The sequence below is a fragment of the Achroia grisella genome, unplaced genomic scaffold (assembly GCF_030625045.1).
Source record: "Achroia grisella isolate CSIRO2021 unplaced genomic scaffold, CSIRO_AGI_Agris_v1 utg660, whole genome shotgun sequence".
In the NCBI taxonomy this organism is placed as follows: Eukaryota; Metazoa; Arthropoda; class Insecta; order Lepidoptera; family Pyralidae; genus Achroia; species Achroia grisella.
Genome location: NW_026712984.1, coordinates 5,175,460 through 5,198,077, shown reverse-complemented (window position 1 = coordinate 5,198,077; position 22,618 = coordinate 5,175,460). Strand labels below are relative to the sequence as shown.

General features: G+C 35.8%; 1 protein-coding gene across 1 annotated transcript; it reads left to right on the top strand.

Moving 5' to 3' along the window:
* The first annotated feature begins 1,109 nt into the window (after positions 1 to 1,109).
* LOC131849764 (exportin-2) lies at positions 1,110 to 20,630 on the top strand. The gene is made up of 19 exons (XM_059199879.1): positions 1,110 to 1,309; positions 3,080 to 3,225; positions 4,267 to 4,456; positions 5,301 to 5,446; positions 6,025 to 6,225; positions 7,068 to 7,238; positions 7,833 to 7,962; positions 8,292 to 8,455; positions 8,995 to 9,184; positions 9,954 to 10,054; positions 11,059 to 11,245; positions 12,361 to 12,517; positions 14,520 to 14,611; positions 15,538 to 15,749; positions 16,212 to 16,309; positions 17,775 to 17,942; positions 18,312 to 18,471; positions 19,464 to 19,608; positions 20,270 to 20,630. Exons 1-19 carry the CDS (start codon positions 1,225 to 1,227, stop codon positions 20,422 to 20,424), a joined length of 2,898 nt encoding a protein of 965 aa, XP_059055862.1. The 5' UTR covers positions 1,110 to 1,224; the 3' UTR covers positions 20,425 to 20,630.
* The last annotated feature ends 1,988 nt before the right edge of the window (positions 20,631 to 22,618 follow it).

Sequence of the window (22,618 nt, the reverse complement as noted above, 5' to 3'; positions counted from 1 at the left end):
CTACTTCTATGACGTTGGAATGAGCTTGGAAAATGAAGAGTACTTAACTGTATGTGTTTGGATTATACAGAATTTTCTCCATATTTTCTCCATTCTTCTTTCTTTCTTCTGTACACCCCTGTAATTATTTTTCTCCTATTTTGTGTCCTTGAATACTTTCTAATTAAGATTGTAATAGGTATAGGAACAAGACAAAGTTGCAACACCTGCAACAGCCACTGGCCGTATACTTTTATAGTTTATATATATTGAATTTCACTACTAATAATTTTATTATATATTTTTTAAAGAGAACATTAGTGTTGGAATAAATATTGTGACAGACAACACTTGCCTTAAAAAAGCATCAAACCGTAACGGGTCGATGCAAATGTTAAACACTTGACCGGCGCTTACAGACTGTAAGATAAAAAAAATATGAGAAAGGATTATGTGAGGATATGCCCACTAACTAATTTAGGAAGTGGCGAACCTCAACTTATTGAAAGCAATAAACGATAATCTTTTACGTAGCAACTTCGACGCAGCGATATACCCCAGAACAACTAACCTATAAAATCACACAACGACGACTTGTATCTCTAGATACAAAACGTTTAGTTTCCTCCCGTGAAAATATTAATGTACGTAAGATCGCAAAAATTGGTATGTAAAATAATATACGAAATATTAGACTCTACGAATATACGGCTACATAACGAAAATAAATATGTAAGGAAAGAAAATACAAAATGTTTCAAGACGAAATGTGTCATTCACAGAAAATCAGAAATGATCTGAAATGAGCACAGATCAGAAAGACCGAGTCATTGATCATTGACTTTGACATATATCGCTGGAATTTTCTAAGAATTTTGTATGTAACTGGAATCAGCACTACTGTTTAAGACTAATTTGAAGCAATTTTAACGCACGAAAATTTTAAAGTTTTAACATTATTATTAATAAATAATAGTACAATAAAATTACTAAAAAAAATAGTATTTGACACATTTGTAATTACAATCTTAACACCATAGATAAAATACAGTACATAGATAATGTCAACTTGGAGTCCAGAGCCATACAAAACAAAAAAAAAGTAACGTCAAATATTCGAAATTGTCAAAAAACGCAGCTGTATTGTATATCACTGCGTGGTCTGAACCGTTTTTTCTTATAATAATAAAAATAATATCGCAATATTACTTTTAATTATCTTTCTTATTTAATTTACACAAGAAAATGGAGGTGACAGAAGATAATTTAGCAACTTTGGCCAATTATTTACAGCAAACATTAAACCCCGATCCAAATGTCAGAAGACCCGGTATGTATTAAAATTAAATATTGTTTTCTGTTCTTATATGTTGTATGTATTAATTACTATTAAATTAACTGTTATATATTATAATATTGCGAAATATCATAGTTGATACTACATGTCTATATGAACTTGTCATACTACATGTTTATGACTCAATTCCCGTACAATATAAGTATGAAAATTTTGTATTTCTCAAAATATATGTTTAGTACAAGTAGTAATAAATAAGGTAGTAAATATTAGTTATAAGTATGTTATTAGTAATTCTACTCATCGGAATCGACATGCTCTTTAGACACAAAGACCTCCTCCAGTGTTTTTCATGGGTTCCTGTCTTATGGTCTTTGCCACAGTACGCTAGTAATCTTTCTAATATCACACACAATTACACTTATACAAATATGGGCAATATTTAGTTTGAATTCAGATTAATGTGCCAAATTATATCATTATGTGTGATCTGCGGTGATACCAAAAGGTTGTAAGCTCAAATATAAAATCATTTAGTCACATAACATATTTAAGCATTCATAAAAATACATTTTTTTAAATTAATTTCCTTTCTACCGTTCATATTCAGTACTACCTGTTCCCACAACTTCATCCGCATGGAATTTAACTTTATTTTTGGAATTTTTTTTTTCTATAAGTAGCCTAAGTTACACTTTATTACATCAGCTACCTGCCAAAAAAATACCATCAAAATCGGTCCAGCCATTTCAGAGATTAGCCAGAAGAAACAGACAGACAGACAAAATTTGTACAACATGTTATTTTGGTGTATGGACCATATTTGTGTTCATATGCATGTAGTAAAAAACTGTTATTTCAATATTACAAACAGACACTCCAATTTTATTTATATGTATAGATATACAGATTGAATAAACAAGAACTAGCAAGAAACAAGTGAATTTTTTTTTAAAGCCAGTATATTACATTCTACACTTATATAGGTATCTACTTATGTCTAACATTGAATGAAAAATACAATATGATTTAACAGATCATCATAGTTGTAGAATACAGATGGATCTGACTATTAAAATATTTGTCAGATCCGTCAGTATTCTACGACTATGATGACTGATGTTTTATATTTAACTAGCTTTTGCTCGCGGCTTCGCTCGCGTTTATTTATACCCTTAGGGGTGGAATTTATCAAAAACCTTTCTTAGGGGATGCCTATGTCATAGTAGCTTTATGCATGCAAACTCTCAGCCCGATCGGTTTAAAATTGACAAAGTCTCATACAAAAATTTATCCCCTTGGGGGTAGAATTAATCAAAATCATAACATCTACCTGCATGCCAAATTTCAGCCTTGATCTATCCAGTGGCTTGGGCTGTGCATTGATAGATCACTGTCAGTCACCTTTGAGTTATATATATTTAGAAGTAATATAATTCAATAGATGTTTTAAATTGATTTAAAGAAACATATCTTACTCTTTTGGAGGAGGCCTATGTCTGGACAAGCTGATGAGCCTAGGTAGAGAAATCATTACATAATATAAAATAAAGTCACTGTTGCTGTCTGTCCGTCCCTATGTATGCTTAAATCTTTAAAACTACATAATGGATTTTGAAGCGGTTTTTTAATAGATAGAGTGATTCTAGAGGAAGGTTTCTATATATAATACATGTACACCTGGGCGAAGCCAGGGTGAGTAGCCAGTAATTAATAAACAAAACCAACTCCAACTTATCATCAGCACAAAGGTTATAAATAAATAAATAAATAACATGTGTAATAAAAAAAATATAATTACAGCTGAGAAATTCCTTGAGGGTGTCGAGGTGAACCAGAACTATGCTGTACTGTTGCTGCATCTTATAGAGAAGGAAGCTGCAGACATGACCATCCGAGTGGCCGCTGCTATAGCCTTCAAGAACTATATAAAAAGGAACTGGCCTGTGGTAAGTCTATATTACTAACTAGCTGTCCCCGTGACTTTGTCCACATGGAATTTAACTTATTTTTCTAAAATAAAAGTAGCTCAAGTTACTCCTTATTACATCAGCTATCTGCCAATAAAAATCCCGTCAAAATTGGTCCTACCATTTTAGAGATTAACTGGAACAAACAGACAGACAAATATTAAAAAAAAATATTTTGGTATATGTACCGTATTTATATTCATATGCACGTTTTAAAAGACAGTTATTTCAACATTACAAAGAGACACTCCAATTTTATTTACATGTATAGATAACTAGATCTTGTCGCCCAGTCGTTGACTACCGGATTTAGACATCAAAGGTCAAAGGTCTCCTGTATAAGTTCGAATATGTTATTAACTGAATTACTTTAAAGTTTATTATATATTTCGAATACAGCCCAAGGGGTATCCCCGCAATAGAAAATAAATAGTCGAAAACTAAATGTAGGTTAGGTTAGGTTAGACTGTAATGATCACCCTACCCGCTCAGAACTTCCCCCAACTTCCCCCCCCCCCCCCTCCCCTTTACTTACGTACTTACCTAGTACTACACTACTACTTAAAAAAAAATTTTGAATGTGACTGAATAAAACTTGATAGTATGTAAGTTTTATTCAGTCATATTCGAACATTTACGACATTAATATTACTGACTCCAATGATGGAAACACGAATAACAAACTGAATTAATTCAAAAAATGGTTGTAAGGCCTGACTTGTAATCTTGTATTCCAATTTACCCAATGAAATGTAAACAATATGTATGAGTATATATCAGTATTATTTGTTACTAACTATGCCTGCGGTTGCGCGCGTTAAATTTCAATAAAAAATATAGCCTGTGCATTATTAAATGTTCTTTGTTTATCATACAAACATTGATAATTAACTTGTTGATATGGGATTCAATAGGTAGGTTCAATGAAGAATTGCATCCCACTATCCTTAACTCTATCTGTGTATATATTTTAAGAAGTTTGTTAAACGTTTATTTCTAAATCTTATTTATTTCAATTAGGAGTATGAAGGAGATAGAATACATGAATCAGATCGTACAGCAATAAAAAATCTCATAGTATCACTGATGTTGAAGTCACCGGAAGCTATACAGAGACAGTTCAGTGATGCTGTCTCAATTATCGGCAAATATGACTTCCCGGAAAAATGGCCGACTCTCATACCAGAAATGGTTGAGAAATTTGCTACAGGTGAGTCTGTGGTTAAGCTATAAATAGTATAAATGAAAGACTGTTGGAGCATTCATTTTTTTTTTGTAATAGTAATGGCAATCAATTACCTGATGGTAAACGGTAACTTACATACATACATGAACAGTCCCTTCGATCGATCCCCCGTCCAACTCACACGGGGATCGATATTACGACGGCCTGAGCCGAAGTTCGAACTCCTAGCGGTGCCCTCAATGTCAATGTCAATGTCGGTTGGACTCCATTTTCCGCAATTAGCCTCTCATTCGGGCCGTTGTGCGTGTAGAGCCAGGCTACTAGCGTAGCCAGCCAAGTACCTCCCAGAAGCGCAGAAGTCTCCTGGTGTCTTCGCAGGCTTCTCGGAGCGACCTCACCGTTCCGAGGATTTGATTTAGCGGTGCCCTCAGACTAAAGTCATGTCGGGAGTTGGCCTTCAGCCACTGCATAAGTCCTTCCGTGGGTTTGGAGTGCCATCTGCACTTGCCCCCTATCGTCCGGTGAAGCTGTAAAAAACACGCAATATCAGCAGCAGTTTGAATCGGTCTGCGTGTTTGCAGTAGACAACACACAGACCGATTCAAACAATCATACTCATTAATACAAATATTAGTACCGTGCGAAGAATCGACTCCGCGACCATCGGAAGTAAATCGGTGTTCCTCGATAGTCTAGTGTTTAGAACTATACGATCGAGCCCATTTGTACTTAGCGCCGTCTAGTCCCAAATTAAGTAGAGCTTGTGTTATGGGTAATAGACAACTGATATAAATACTTAATTATTTTTTTTGTTAATACTTTACATAAGATACACATAACAATATTTTAATCTACAAACTGTTTTCAGGTGATTTCCACGTCATCAATGGTGTACTGAGAACAGCTCATTCTTTGTTCAAGAGATACAGATTTGAATTCAAATCACAAAAGCTATGGGAAGAAATAAAACATGTTCTTGATAATTTCGCCAAACCGTTAACAGATTTGTTTATGGTAAGTTATACCAACTATATCGCAGAATTTTTATTAGACAATTTTGATACAATTTTTATTCATATAGTTCTCATATCCCCGATCGATCCCCCGCCCAATTCGAACGGGGATCGAAATTACGACGGCCTGAGCCGAAGTTCGAACCCCCTACCGGTGCCCTCAGATTAAAGTTGTATCCGTCAGGCGGGAGTTGGCCTTCAGCCGCTTCATAAGTCCTTCCGCGAGAGATAGGAGGCGGAGGCGGCGATATCGTCCGGTTTAGCTGTAAAGGCCAGATGCAGCCAACAGCATTAGAGTTGTTGGAAAAAAAAAGTTTTTTAAGGAAGAATCCTTAGCACTAAGTAATAACCCAAACTCTTAAAAAGAGGAAAAGGAATCGGTAAAAAAAAAAAAAATATGTCGTTGGCACAGACAGTCCGGTCTAAACCTTACAATGTACTGTAATTTTACTAACTTATCTCAACCAAAACAAAGCAAGTTGATTGGCTGCTGAAATAGTCAAAACTGTGTTACCATTCTTTACTTTTTACAAAGTAACTAGTTTAAATGCAGTAATATTTTTAATTGTTTTGTTACAGGCTACACTAGACTTAGCAACTAAACACGCAGACAACCAGCAAGCGCTACGGGTCATCTATGGTTCCCTGGTCCTGATCTGTAAGGTGTTCTACTCACTGAACTATCAAGATTTGCCAGAGTTCTTCGAAGACAGCATGCCTATATGGATGCCAAATCTGTTAAACCTTTTGCAAGTCAAAGTACCTTGCTTGGAGACTAGTGTAAGAAATTATACTAATATTATAAATGTATAAGCTAAGATGTTTACTGCCTTCATTCTGATGGCTTGGGTTTGATTCCTCGCACCTACATAAACATTTGTATTATATTAACATTTGTTGGTATTGTTCTGGTATTTTCTACAGATATTATGTTTGTATTTATAAACAAAATGTATTTAAGTATATCTATTAGTTGTTTAGGACCTGTAGAAGCTCTGTCTGCCTTTTACAAAAAACAATACAATGAGCAAATTGACATATAAAAAGACCATCAAAAAAGTTTTAAAAACAGAACGATAAACTCTGTCAGCAACAAGCTCTACCTTTTTTCGGACTAGATGGCGCTGTGTAAATTGTCCAGCTGGTTGCTTGGTTGGTTCCAGTTGGTTGGTTTCTAAAATATATATACCTGTATTGTAATAAAGCAATCATATATTCACAACTGTATATTGCAAAGCATACCTGACGCAACTCTGTCTCCACTATATCGGACACAGATGTACTCGATAAAAAGACCTGTATTTTAGATACACACTGAGTTCAGACAACAAAAAAAAAAAAAAATTAGGAGACATTCACGTTAATGGACGTGTTATTATATGTATTGGTATTGTATTATACTTATGAATGTGGATGGTTATAAGGGCAGAGGAAGACCGAAAAAGAGATAGATGGACTGTGTGAAAGGTGATATGGTAAGAAAGGGAGTAAATAATGAGATGACTGCGAAAAGGTTGAATGGAAGAGAAAAACCTATTATGTCGACCCCAAATAAATAGGATAAGGAAGAAGCAGATGATGGTATTATATTATACTTCAAAATTGGTGTTCTAAATGAACAGGATGAGGACGAGAACCCTGGCGTTCTGGAACAACTTCGTACAGAGGTCTGTGAGTGCGCAGCGCTGTATGCCCTCAAATATGAAGAAGAGTTCGGCCCACACGCACAATCCTTCGTCACTGCGGTCTGGACTGTACTACTGTCTACTGGCCCTCAACCTAAATATGATGCTGTAAGTTTACCACTTAGTGATGCTCCCATATAGATTAAGTACAGTAGTCTTATTCTATAAGAGTTTTATCAACTAATTTCACTCATCGCAAATATAAATATAATATAATATATTTCTAAAAAAAGCATTAGTACCTATTTTACCCCACCCCCCTCTCGAGCATGTGGAAATACAGTCGCTATCGAGTTTCACAGAATAGCTCTACAGTCTTTTAGTTGATAATGGAATGGTACACCCGCTTGCGGTAACAGTTTATATTGGCGAGACACCAGTGGAGGATGATAAGATGAGTATGAGGTCAGGTACTCAGGTCAGTTAGCCCATCGTGGTATATACACCATGAACTTATCACGATGGTTTCCAGGGGAACCATGTGTAGGTCAACCTGACATGGTGCATTGTTAGCAATGAGGTTGTTAAAAAATGTGTCTATTGTATTTCAATTAGTGGTCTAGTACCAATAACACTAGATCTACTTAGGGTTTAAACTATATGGAATTGTGTGAAAAAAATATTGCTACAATAGTTATTTGGAATGTAAAGTCTTTCTGGTTGCACTTTTGTTTCATAATTTTTTTTTTTTTATTACCGCAGTTAGTGTCCAATGCACTCACATTCTTGGCGAAGATTGCAGAGAAAAATAGTTATAAAAGCTTATTTGAGGATCCTGCCACATTGAGTAGTATATGCGAGAAGGTTGTCATACCCAACTTGGAATTTAGAGGTATGTATAATTTTTATAACTTATTATATAACTGGCCCGGTTTTACAGTGTTGGATAATCCCGCCACACTTGCAATTTTTTTTGACACTACATTACCAGTACACATACTATGTGGTTGTCGTCCACTTATGCTTAAACGAAATATCTCATTTGGAAAGTTTACTCTCTATCCTGAAGAGATAAAAACCAACGCTTCGAAGAATATCCTTCAATTCTTGTGCACGACAGGTAGCAAACTCTGAATAAGGACACAATATATGTATGTAGTTCGCACCTAACAATAGTACAAAATTAAAAAAAAAGGTTCTATAAAACGAAATTGTCTCCAGAGTCGGACATGGAGCTGTTCGAAGACAACCCTGAAGAGTACGTACGACGAGATATCGAAGGTTCAGACGTGGACACCCGCCGACGGTCTACCTGCGACCTGGTGCGCACACTTGCCGTCCACTACGAGGAGAAGATTATGAACATCTTCGGACAATACGTGCAGGTGAGCCACGCTAAGTGTATATTCTTCTTTTTTATTATGTTAGCCGCGTTACACTATACATATATTATTCTTATTTTTTATGTTATGGTTTACACTGTGATGACTTTGTGCCAGTGTCAGGTTTAGAATAGACTCCATCCATGTATTAGATGATTTGACGTTTTACGGGAATTTAATGAACTTATTATATTTACGTCTTTCGCAACAATTTCTTTGAATTCATCCAGAAGTCTCCTTTCGAGTTGGTACGGCGCGGCAGTTACCGCGCTTGCCTTGCATTTTATATACCATTTTAGTCTACTAATATCTTGTATCTAAGAACATTTCAATGCATCATTTAAAATCAAATCAAAGAAAATCTTACATAGATTATTTATATCATATGAAGGACTTATGCCGCGGTTGAAGGCCAGCTCCCGCCTGACGGATACGACTTTAGTCTGAGGGCACCGCTAGGAGCTCAAACCTAGGCTCAGGCCGTCGTAAGATTTCCGTTTGATTTGGACGGGGGATAAAGTAATAAACGTGCGCGTGCGCAGGTGATGCTGACGCGGTACGGGGAGAGCGGCGCGGAGGCGTGGCGAGGCAAGGACGCGGCCATGTACCTGGTGACGTCACTGGCCGCACGGGGCTCCACGCAGGCGGCCGGGGTGACGCGCGCCTCGCCGCTGGTGGACCTGGCGCAGTTCGCCGCGCACCACGCGCTGCCCGAGCTGCAGCGGCCAGACGGTACGTGTACTGTGAACTGTGTGACGTCACCGGTGACGTCACACGACCAGGCGGCCTCTCTAGCCTTTATTTTTTGGAGGGGAAATGTTCGAAACAGAACCTCCCGCATTTGTATGAGAGTGTGTACGGGTATTTTGGGATTTTTACCCACTAAAACCGCGCAATGTTCCACTCACCGCGATTGGGCGACATCCTCGTGGGTCCGCTTACGCAATCATCCGCAGCCTAGCCTAGGAATTGGAATTATTAACTTAAACGGAAATATATAATTACGTAACAGCTGCATTGTGAACGATGTTACTCATTATCAAGTGATTGACTAGAACCGTTTTATGCAATAATACCGAAGATTATAGTTTGGGGATGATCAACTAGTTTTTTTAATTATAATGGAATGCTGCACACACCTTCTCTAACGGTTTCTCTGCCGGGGACCAGTGGACGATGATAAAATGAACATGAAGTCAGGTCATTAAGTCATCTTGATAATTGGCAATATACCACGATGGTTTACAGGAGAACCGCGTGGAAGTCGACCTGACAGTACATTGTTAGCAATGGAGTTATTTGTCCACATTATTACCAATACTTTTACCCCTAACTCAATTGATTGTTTGTTATTTCCTTCTAATAATAAGTCGTGACGATCGAAAATAGGTGGTACAGGTACGCTTAAAACTTGGTCTAATAGGTAATCTATGTAGAACCTAAAATAAAAGTAATAAAAAAGTAAAAAAAGTAATTTTGACATATATTTTTTTGTTTACAGTCAACGAACTACCGGTGCTGAAAGCGGACGCAATTAAATACATAATGACGTTCCGTACGCTGCTGCCGAAAGACCTAATCATCAGTACGGTACCATTATTGGTGAGTTGCTACTGTTCTGGCATTCAATAATAATTTAAATGCAAGTGAACTGTAGTCCTTTAAATTTCTTGCCGCGTCGTAAATGTTAGCCGAAAATCGTAGGTATTTGCTAACTTCGCATTTTAAGGAATTACAGATACTGAATGTGCTCCTTCTAATATCGTGCAATGACGGCTGGTTCATCTGTCATACTTGGGAATAGGTGCTGCTTGTGGAGACAGATCTGTTCGGGTTACAGACACTGATTAGTCTAATTGCAATAGCATGCGGGTGGTCATTACATTCTCCTAAATTGAAATTTAAAAATGAATTTGTAAACATGTATGATCTCATTTGAAAAGAGTAAAAACTAATATTCTTGTCCATTCTTCTCAGCTTGGAAGCACTCCGAACGGACGGTAGATTTGACATATCATAAGTCTGTAATAGACCTACATGAATAACTAGCTGTTCCCGCGACTTCGTCCGCGTGGAATTTAACTTTATTTTTCTAAAACAAAAGTAGCCTAAAGAACTAAAATTTATTTTGTTCGTCTTAATTTATTCATTCCATTAGGTAGGTGATAGGGTCAAACTAATACATGTATATCCCGCATCATCCCTTATTTTATCAAAATCCATGGGGTAGTTCAATCAGAATTTTATCAAACTCCTTTTTTGGCGGATGCCTACATCATACATCATAACATCTAGCTGCATGCCATATTTCAGCCCGATCCGTCCAGTGGTTTGGGCTGTGCGTTGATAGATCACCACGTCAGTCACCTTTGAGTTATATATATTTAGAGATGATATTTTTATTTGATTGATATATATTCTTTCGTGCATTTATTACCTATACATTGATAATATAATTTAGAGACAACGTGAGCAAACGTGGACTTATTCGTAGAAGAGATGCTGCTGCATGGTCCCGGCCGCCGGCTAGCATAGTACAATGTTATAGGGCTATAGGAGAGTAGACGAGCAGTAATAGTACGAGTATAGTGATGTGATATGCGCAGGTGCGACACGTGGGTGTGGGCGGCGTGGTGGGCACGTACGCGGCGTGCTGCGCTGAGAAGCTGATCGCAGGCGGCATGGTGCCGGCCGCCGCGCTGCAGCCGCACGCCCGGTCGCTGCTGGCGGCGCTGTTCACGTCGCTGAGAGACGGCAGCGACCCCGCCGCGCACAACGAGTACGTCATGAAAGGTGAGGTCGACGGACTCGCTGGTCTAGCGGTTTAGTTGTTAAAGCCTAATTCACTAAACGATCACTTGAATGATGAGCGTGCATGGCAATTGTTGTTCATGCACGGGATTTTCATTTAATGTTAGACATAGACACCTATATAAATATACATTGTAAACAAACTGGTTTTAAAAAAAACATTTAAGTTTCTTTCTTAATTGGATCTAGATACTGAACTGGATGGTAAGGAAAAATTTATAATATAAAAAATTTTACGTTCATAAGCGGCTAAAATGTCCTACATGAATAAATGATTATTGAATTTTAATTTTAATTCCGATGGTACAAACATTTTATATTTATAATATTTAATATATTTATATTTGACCCAAAAAAAGTTAGTGCTGGTTGGTAGTTTGTATTCACATGTTTCAACTTGTAAATGTAAACTTATAAGGATTATTTAAAAGAGCAACACGAACGAGCGGTAGATAAACAAAATATTATGACTATTCAAAAGTGCTTAAATTAAGTTTATTTAAATAAATTATTTTCTATTCTATTCTATTTATATTCATGAGTATGATTGTTGATATTGGTGTTTTCTGTACATTTTCTAAAATTGTACAAACATTTATATAAATTTGCATTTTGTCATTAATTTTACAAATATTTGTATGAGTAGATATGTTTGTTTTATTATTTATAAATTTGATTGTTGATTTGATTGGGTGTTTTCTGTTCATTTCCTCGCATTGTACAAACATTTTTGTACATTTGTATTTTTCATTAATTTTACAAATATGTGTATGAGTATGATTGTTTATATTGCACTGGTTGTTTTCTGTACATATTATATATGTATGGTGTGTATATATTTACAAAATATGTATTTAAGTATTTATATCAGTTGTCTAGTACCCATAACATACGCTCTGTTTAGCTTTACATATTTTATACAGTCTCATCTAAATGTACGTACATTTTCTACTATTTGGTATAGTTTTATAAATTGTTTCTACTTTAGTTTTAATATAGCCCTGGGTTTTTATATAAAATAAATGAAATCTCTTTCACCAAAGGTATCTATAAAATCATTCAATTTCAATCAATCAACAACTCAATGTTATTTACAGCAATTCTACGCACGTTATCGTGTCTGCAAGATGCAGCACTCGAGTATTTAGGCGATGCGTTGCCCAAACTGGCCCAGATGTTATCTATCGTCGCCAAGAATCCAAGCAAACCGCACTTCAACCACTACCTCTTCGAGACTCTGTCATTATCAGTAACGTAAGTGACGTAGTTTTTGCTGATATTGTATTTTATGCTCTCATTCTAGTCAGTATGTGAACACGTCAAATTATGGTATGATTATGGACGGTACGAAAAATTAAAAACTGTTTGAAAATTCCAACAGAAGCATAAAACAAATGGCGCAAAATAATATTTTGAAACAGCTAATCATTTATTTTTATTTAGTAGTATTTGACCTTTTTTTTTACACCAGTTATTACTCACTCAGTACCACCTATGCCACTTTAGGAAACATTACGGACCTTAAGAAAAACTATAGGCTTAAGTTTTGCCTAAGGTTTTCTAAGGTATTTTTAAAGAGTGAAGCTCTTGAAAGAGGCGTCAAAATGATATCTGGTATATAGAGTTTTTAATTAAAAGTTTTCCTGATTTTATTTATTTAACGAAATATCTCTGCTTTAGCAAAACAAACAGGGGCTCACCAGGAGATTTACGATTAAAACTACATTCTTTTCCGTGTAATCGCTCTAGTCAGAACGAAAACAAATCTTGTGATTGTTCTATACTTGAAAGAGCATTCAATGTAAAGTATTTAGGGTTAGTCATTGATGATAGATTAAATTGGAAAGAACATATATCCACACTTTCCAAAAGAGTTTTTTATATATCTATTTAAAGAACTCCGAATACTTTCGTAAACTATTATTCAGCTGTACAAAGCGTTAGTTGTCTACTTACCTACTGTATTTGTTCGTGGAGCAGCTGCTAAGACGTATTTATTAGAACTTGAACGTGTACAAAGAGCTGTACTAAAGGTACTGCTATGCCTACCGTTTAGGCATCCAACATACAAAGTATATGAACTAGCCAATGTCCTCTCTGTTCGCAAACTATATATATACCAATGTATTCGTAGATACCATGGAAGTGCATCATCTATATCCAACAACAATAAAAGACTTAATCGTTATCCTGTACCTAGGGTCAAAAGTAAATTTGCACGTCAACAATACCAGTATCTTGCGCCAAAACTATACAATGTGTTTAGTCAGGTTGTAAACCCAAAAAGTATGACTCAATATCAAATTAAAAATAAAATTAAACAATGGTTAAATCAGCTACAATACGATGATACGGAAAATTTATTAAATGTACAGTAATATTCTTTGTTAACATCACAAAGATTAATATATATTTTTTTTTTTACTTAAACACACGCATCAAATGCGTACATGCACGCTCACCTACATATCCATCATACATACATATAAACACACTTACATCATACTTGGACATAAGACACACACAATATAGTGCAAAATGTTATGTTTATTTCAACACCTTTGTTTTTCTTATAATTTAGATTTTTAAATATGTATCTATTGATAAAATATTGTTTATATATATCATGTTATAATAATTTTCATCCTTCTATAATAAAAGTACATGTATTGGGAAGGAACTGGCTTCTGTCATACGGCTAATGCTAGTTCAGAAGCCAGGACTACACATAAATACTGAAAGGATTGATATTGTCTGGAATGTGTACCTATTGTATAAATGTGTACCTATTGTATCTGTTTACTTTATTTCCACACTTACATCTATTTTTACAGGTCTTAGCCTGATACAGTAGTGCAGCAAACATTATTTTTTTAAATTAATTGTTGTTTATAATAGATAAAGCGATCTTCGTGAACTTATTCTGAGAATTAGAAAATAGATCTATTTGCTCCGTTATATGGTTTAATGTACGTACGTGTGGCTCAACGCACAATGGCCCAAATGAGAGGCCAATTGCGGAAAATGGAGTCCAATCTACATTACATTAAATTACATTACGTACGTGTGGCCCCGCGCGGTACAGCCAGCAGTTGCGACGTTGTCGACGGCGAAACCATACATAATTGTCTGGAACACACAACTCAACACCTGACTGTTATTCATAATATTGAGTTATGTGCATACAAATATCAAACATTACATATTTTGTCAAATTTAATGTATTAACTTAATATACGTACTAAATTATTTTCAGGTTGGTAACAAAAGCAAATCCGAGTGCTATATCGGCGTTTGAAGACGCGTTGTTCCCGATATTCCAGGAGATATTACAGAATGACGTGCAAGGTAGGAATTTAATTTACTATACTAGTTATATATTGAAACGATGTTGAAACCTTCAAGAAAAAGCTTATTTATTTTTAAAAAGCCGACAACGTACTTGCAATTCCTCTGGTGTTGCGGGTGCTCATGGGCGACTGTAATCACTTACCATCAGGTGAGCCGAATGCTCGTTTGTCCTCTGTGTTATAAAAAAAATAAAAATAAGTATGTTTCACTCAGGTTGAACGAACATTGCTTAGAAATGTTGTATTTTTTTAATTTGACTGAAGTAAACTATGTATGTGTTTATATACTCTTATCTCTATAATACTGCCATCAAGCTACATAGCTTGTAAATTATTTCAGTTTGAGGTACACAGTATATTTAAGTAGAATTACATGGTGTTGAGGGGTATGATCAGGAGCAGGGTATGGGTATGATCAGGAGCATATCTACTAAACCTAAGGGCTTTTTGGGCTGCAGCCCAGGGCCCCGAGGATACAAAGGGCCCCCAGTCCCCACTGAAACGATATTTAGAATATAAAAAAATATATAGAATGTTAAAAAATCTATCATAAGGTTGGCAACCCTGAGATCAATCAACCCACCCAAGTGCGCGTTGCGGTATCGCAAGGAACGTGGAATTTCTGGTCGCTTGTTTTTGGTCGGTGTATTTTTTTAGTTGAGTAATATAATTCGGTAGACCCCTAAGTAGATTTCGCCCTTTATGATATGTGTCTTTGGAAAATATAATCTGTGAATAAGAAAATAAAACAATGACTTGAAACATACTTTATCATGTGCGAAAGGGTGATAAAAATAATAGCAAGATGATATCACACTCACACACGATTGTGCTTGCAGGTCTTCCCGCGCTCTCTTAATCGTCTCCAACATTAGGGCATCTGTAGTTAAGTGTGGTAGTGCTAAAGAAGCTTTTTCCCGACAGAGTTCATGCCGTACGTGTTCCAAATGCTGTCGCTGCTGCTGGAGCTGCGTGGAGGCGGCGGGGCGGATGCCAACGATCCGTACTGCGTGCTGCTGCCGTGCCTGGTGGCGCCGGCGCTGTGGCAGCGACCTGCCAACGTGCGACCGCTGGTTCGACTCCTGTGCGCCTTCATAGCCGCGCGGCCCGACGCAGTACTGCAGTCGGGCAGACTGGTAGATATCAAATCATTTATTCCAGATTGATAGATAAAACTGTTTTTGCGCTTATGGTACACTATATATAAAGGAAAAAGTACATACTCCTTCCAAACAGCTTTACCTATTTTGATCAAATTTTATATGTATATTCAGTAGGTCTGAGAATAGGTTTATAACTAATTTTATAACCCTAAGTTTTAAGGATGAGTCAGCTCAAAAAAAAATCGGTCCAGCCATTTCAGAGATTAGCCGGAACAAACAGACAGACAGACAAAAATTGTAAAAAGTCTTATTTTGGTGTATGTACCATATTTATATTGATATGCATGTAGTAAAAAACGGTTATGTCATTATTACAAACAGACATTCCAATTTTATTTATATGTATAGATGTATAAATAACATTACTAATAATCCCTTTCTCTCCCCTTGTATGAACTATTTAAATTTCTCTAAATTATCGTTTTTTTTTTTCAGAATGCAATACTAGGAGTGTTCCAAAAACTAATAGCTTCGAAGACGAATGATCATGAAGGCTTCTATCTCATACAGACGATGTTTTTCAAGTTTGGAGAGTAAGTATTTTCACTTATATTTCACGACGGCCTCGGTGGTGTAGCGGTTTAACAACCACTTTACTTTCGATGGTCGTGGGTTTGATTCCTCAATACAAATATTTGCATTCATAAGTATGATTGTATCTATCTGGGTGATTTCTATGTATATATATTATGTATGTATTTGCAAAAGAGAATATATCTATGTAGTTATATTAGTTGTCTAGTTCATATAATACCATAGATGGCGAAATGTCCTGAAAGCTAAATTTACAGTCCCCCGGTTATACAAAGATTTGCAGGGCAATATATTTGTATATATTATATATTGTATATATTATAGTTATATAGTTAGTATATATATTATAGTTAATATATTATTATGGTACACCAAAATAACTTTTTTTACATTTTTTGCCTGTCTGTCTGTTTGTTCCGGCAATCTCTGAAATGGCTGGACCGATTTTGACGGGAGTTTTTTTGCAGGTAGCTGATGTAATTTGTTCTGACTTAGGGTCTCCTATAGTCCGGAATTTTTTATAAAAGAGTATCTTGTAATCCGACAAATGACAGATCCCATGATAAGATTCTGTTATATATGTATGTATGTATATGCACTCTGGAGTATAAATCATACTTCATTATGAAGATAAGACAGAGGCCGGATTATATTATACAGTGGACCTGCGATTTATATATATATATATATATATACTAGCTTTCCCTGCAAACGTTGTTTTGCCTTAAATTAAAAAAAAATTAGGGGTGGACTATCCCTAACATTTAGGGGGATGAAAAATAGATGCAGGCCGATTCTCAGATCTACTCAATACACTCACAAAATTTCATGCAAATCGGTCAAGCCGTTTCGGAGGAGTATGGGAACGAAAACTGACACGAGAATTTTATATATAAGATATGGCTTTATGATTAATTATATTTGCACAGCCAATAATTATTCTCTGCACCAACTATGGTTGACTGGTGAAGAAAGATGTAGAAAATGCGACATGATGTTAAGTCCGCCAAATGTACTGTACTACCTTTACTATTGTGTGCATTGAAATGAAATGGATAAATAAGATTACAATCTGCTTCTTCCTTATCCCATTTATTTGAGGTCGGCGTAATGTTTTTCTCTTCCTTTCATCCCTGTTCGCAGTCATCTTGCTATTTACTCCCTTTACCATATCATATTTCACACAGTCCATCCATCTCTTTTTCGGTCTTCCTCTGCCCTTATAACCATCCACATTCATATGTAACACCTTCCTTCATCATTACGTAGTATAAAATAAAGTCGCTGTCGCTGTCTTGTCAATGGTTTGAGAGAGCGGTTTTTTAATGTGTTTTAGTGATTCTAGAGGAAGGTTTATATATATATAATACATGTACATCCGTGTGAAGATGGGGCGTGTAGTTAGTGAAATATATAAATAAGATTACCATAACAATGTTGTTTATAATGACTTAAATATTGCAGGCAAGTGATGCAGCCGTATACAAAACAGATAATAACGTTGCTGTTCCAACGGCTCTCGTCTTCAAAGACCACCAAGTACGTGCGGGGACTGATTGCTTTCCTTGGCTTCTATGCGGCACATTTTGGCGCTGAATCACTTATAGACGTGATTGAGTCTGTACAAACCAAGTAAGTTAATAGTCTAGTCTAGGTAATCTAGGTAGTCTAGGTAATAGTTAACTTTATTTATTTAATCGAATGTTTTATATATACTACTAGCTGTACTCGTGACTTCGTCTGCGTAAAATAGTAACTTTGACTACAACCTTTCATCTCTCCTTTCAACCCCTTTTACAACCCTTTTTCATATTAACGAAGTCGCGGGCACGGCTAGTAAGTTATATTACTGTAAAGTTTCATCGAAATCCATTCAGTAAATTTTGCGTGAAGAGTAACAAACATCCATCCATACTCACAAACTTTTGCATTTATAATATTAATAAAACTCATCTATAAGTTTTATACATATAGAGAATTGATTTTATGTTTGTTTGCCAGCATGTTCGCGATGTACATGGAACGAGTGCTGATCGCTGACCTGCAGAAAGTCAGTGGCACCCTGGAACGCAAGGCGGCCGCCGTCGGCTGCGTGAAGCTGCTCACGTCGCAGCGACTGAGGGAGCCGCCGCTTGACGCGCTGTGGCCACCGCTCATGCAGGTCAGTACCTGTACAGTTACGGATGGATGCAGCGCTGCAGCGGCTGACAGGTCAAACTCATTCAGGGAAGCGCCGCTTCGCTTCGTAACCTCTCATTATAATAATTATGTTTCGACTATGATTTTAAACAAATTACTGTTCTATTGTAAAATATTGTGTATTTAATAATTTATGGTCATTTTATTTGTTATAGTGACTATGTAAATTGTACTTTATATTAATACTGTGGATCATGGTATGCCGAATATGTAGTTTTTTTTTTTACATTAGTTAATAAATGAAATATGTAATAAATAATTATTATAATAATAAGATGTACTTGGCTTAGGCTCGTACATACCAAATACCGGCAGAAACCGAGAAGAAAAATAATAAAAAACAATAATAATAATAATAATCTCAGGACAATTCACACAGCGCCATCTAGACCCAAGTTAAGCTAGCTAAAGCTTGTGTTATGGGTACTAGATAGATGACACAAATACACACAGTCTTTTTTTGTAAATACATACACATTATACATAGAAAACACCCAGGCCGATATAAACAATCATATTTTTGTACCGTGCGAGGAATTGAACTCGCGACCATCGGACGTAAAACGGTGTGCTATACCGCTAGATCACCGAGGTCGTATTATTATTAATATTATTAGTAATTATATATAGTACATATATTCTGGGTGACTTTATTTTAGCTTGAGTAAAGAAATATTGGATAATAAAGCTACAAAATATTTTTCTTAGTGACTATAGGTGGCCTTTAAAGTTTCATCAAACAGAATTGAGGCCAGTGCAGAGGTCAGAAGATGATCGATGACGACTGTAGTCTAAGTCCACTGCTAGAAGTTCGATACTCGCCTCAAGCCGTTGTTACCTTCCAGTTTGAATTTAACAGGAGATTTGATCGTATCTGGTGTGTTTGGAGTCGATGCCTTTGCCGGCGAGGACGGTGTCGTGTGTTATTACATGAGAAGTGCATGTGTATTGTAGGCGCTGATATCCCTGTTCGAGCTGCCGCCGGACGAGTCGTCGCTGCCGGATGACCACTTCATCGAGGTGGATGACACTCCCGGGTATCAAGCGCAGTATTCGCAGCTGGCATGCGCGCGCGGCGCCTCCAATGACCCACTAGCCAGTAAGTTCAGTATACCAATACTTTTCTCTATATAATTTACACAGTGACGTATTAACCTAGTAAGAATTGCTACGCGCCCTCACTTCTATCGTACAAGAACATAAAAGTGATATAAAAAATATATATAATGCCTTAGGACAATTCACTCAACGCCATCTAGTCCCAAGTTAAGCAGAACTTGTGTTATGGGTAACTAGACAACTGTAAATACTTAGATACATTTTTATATACGTACATCATGTACATAAGAAACACCCAGACCGATACAAACAATCGTACCTATGAATAGAAATGTTTATACCGTGTGAAGAATCGGATCCGCGTCCATCGAAAGTAGGGCAGTATGTCTAACCGCTAAACCATAGAGCACGTGGAATGTTAGCAACAAAAAATCATAAATATGATTTTTTTTTAAAGAATTTTTCTTTAGTTTGTACATGGTCTAAGCCGTGTAAAAAGATTGTCATTATTTTTTAAAAACTCAAAATATAACCATGGTTCTCTTGATAATTTTTCTACAGGGCACACAATTTTCTTGCGATGAGTCAGCGTTCCAAAGGAGTGGTAGAATAAAAAATATGACCCTTCAAAAGTGCTATATTAAGTTTAATTGAATAAAGATTATTTCTGTTTCAAGTCTGTAATACTGTTATAATTGTAGGTATCGAGGACCCTAAACGATACCTAGCGGAAAGTCTCGGGACCATGGCACGTGCTGCCGCCGGCGTACTCCCGCCCAGAATAGCCGCCATCGACGAACCTCACCGCGTCGCCCTATACACCTACCTAACAGTCTACAGCGTGCAGATATGTTGACCGAACTCAGTACGCACCAGCTCCAACTAGATATACCTTTTTTACTCAACTTCCGTATTTACTAATACCATAAATGTTAATGTAACTCTATCCACTGAATAAATAATAAATGTTAGTATAGAGACGGATTTCCGAACTATAGTCTTGTTTTTTAATCTCAAAGACTCAATTGACAGGTGTAAATGTCAAACTTTCAAATAATGTTACCAGCTGTAGCGGGGTAGTGCTGTACCTGCGATACCGATTTGTGGAATCGTAATTTTTCATTCTAGGCGATTAGTGTCAGTTTTCAACGAAGTTTCCACGACGTATTATTTAAGTTTACGTATGTAGACTAGTGAAACATTACTGTTTTTTTAGTAAACAACACAAAAATACATTCTTGCTATTTCCATACATACAATATTTCTTACGGTATTACACTACAAATCCAACTATTTTCTTCTTCCAATTAGCTAAATATTTTGTAAAGGTGTATGTTTTTTAAAAATGCACTTAGTCTTGTTTTAGTGAAATATATTATAATTAATAATAACCTACATTTAGATTCAACAACCGTACATTTATTAATATCTATAGTTTAATTATTTTGTTGTTAATTTCTTTTTAAATAAACACCCACGCGTTATTTCTGTGTAACCTTTAAAAATCTATAATTATTATTTATTTCTGATACTGCCACAAAATAATTTAAGAATCGCAAATAGCTGGCAACACCGCCAATGTCAAATTTGTCTCTGAAATGAAAGAATAGACTATAGTTATACTTTTTTATACTTAGCTTCTATATTTACTAATGTCATAAATGCTACTGTAGCTCGATCCACTCTTAATAAATTTTAATGAATTTTTGTATTGCCGAAGAACATAGACTTTTGGTTTTGTCGCAAAATAAAACTTGAAAGGTAGTTCCTTCCAAGATTTATTTTAATGGGAGATGAAATGAAAGTTTGTATGAAGAATTAATCATTTCTAAAATGAGTGATTAGTTTTGTTTTGTTATTTAATTGGTATGAAATAGGATGAATACTTGGGTGAAAAATATCCTTCAAGTTGTATGTTAATGGAGGATGTATGTATGTATGGGAAATCAATTATTTCGCAACTGACTGATAAGTTTTTTTGTTATATAATTAGTATGAATATGATGAAAGTATGAAGACGAAATATTGCTACACATACTAAAAATGATGAAGAAATCGTCGGCATTAAGTAGTAATTAATGAACAATTTTGACTGTTTGTTCCAAAATGGAGATGAAAGAAATTTGTTTAACCGCTTTACTTCAATAAAATAATTCTACAAGATAAAATAGATTATTATCAACTTTGTAATAATTATAGAAACGTGGTGCGTATTTTCTCACACAAGGTGCAAAGAAATCCGAGCAAACCCGAACTCAACCGAGTTAAACGTACGTCTGCTGATTTTTTTTTTTATTGTTTTTTACGGCTCTGGACACAAGTCCTTTTGAGCCCAACTTTTACTACTGCCGATGTAGTCGCTAGTGTTGCGCGCTATACAGAGTTTTTATCGAAATTAATCCATCATTTAAAATACTACAGATAGATATCTTTTCCTTTTTATCTCATTATTTCGATAAAGAGAAATATCAACATTGTTTATTAACTGTGCTGAGTATATAAAGATAATTGTACGACATTCTAGTTCTTTTCTCTCTGTCAAACTAATAGGAAATGTAATAAGTTTGTACTTGTATATTTAAATATAATTTTCGATGTCGTGTTGTTCTGTTTAAATGTGATTAATTTAATATTTTTCATGAGAAAAACGTAAAATATTTGTAATTCGAATATGTATTTTATTTTTTACCATAAAGGTATCACTTCAAGTAATCCACCTTGTGAAAGTTAGTTAAATATAAACGCTGCTTGGTTGAAAATCTCGAATTTATCTCATTATTAATAATGATATTGTATAATGTTTGTTTTTAATAATTCACCAAGGTAAATTTTAAGAAGTCGCTGCGTACCTCAGTCTCACCTATTTCAGCCGCCAAGCAGATTGCTTTGTAACCTGTTTCAATAAAAGAATGTATATATGGCAGTGAAATTACAGGATATGGAGAACGTTGTTCGTAAAGACAACGCGTGAATAATGATGATAGTAGTTCTGTTCATGTATATAGGCGTCGGATACCACTTACCATCAGGCGGGAGGTCAGCTTACCGTT

Excerpts from the sequence above, each read along its gene's own strand:
- LOC131849764 (XM_059199879.1), top strand. The coding sequence starts at position 1,225 with ATGGAGGTGACAGAAGATAATTTAGCAACTTTGGCCAATTATTTACAG. Across the intron at positions 7,963-8,291 it reads ACCCAACTTGGAATTTAGAG|AGTCGGACATGGAGCTGTTC; the intron begins GTATGTATAATT and ends AATTGTCTCCAG. Across the intron at positions 19,609-20,269 it reads CTCCAATGACCCACTAGCCA|GTATCGAGGACCCTAAACGA; the intron begins GTAAGTTCAGTA and ends TTATAATTGTAG.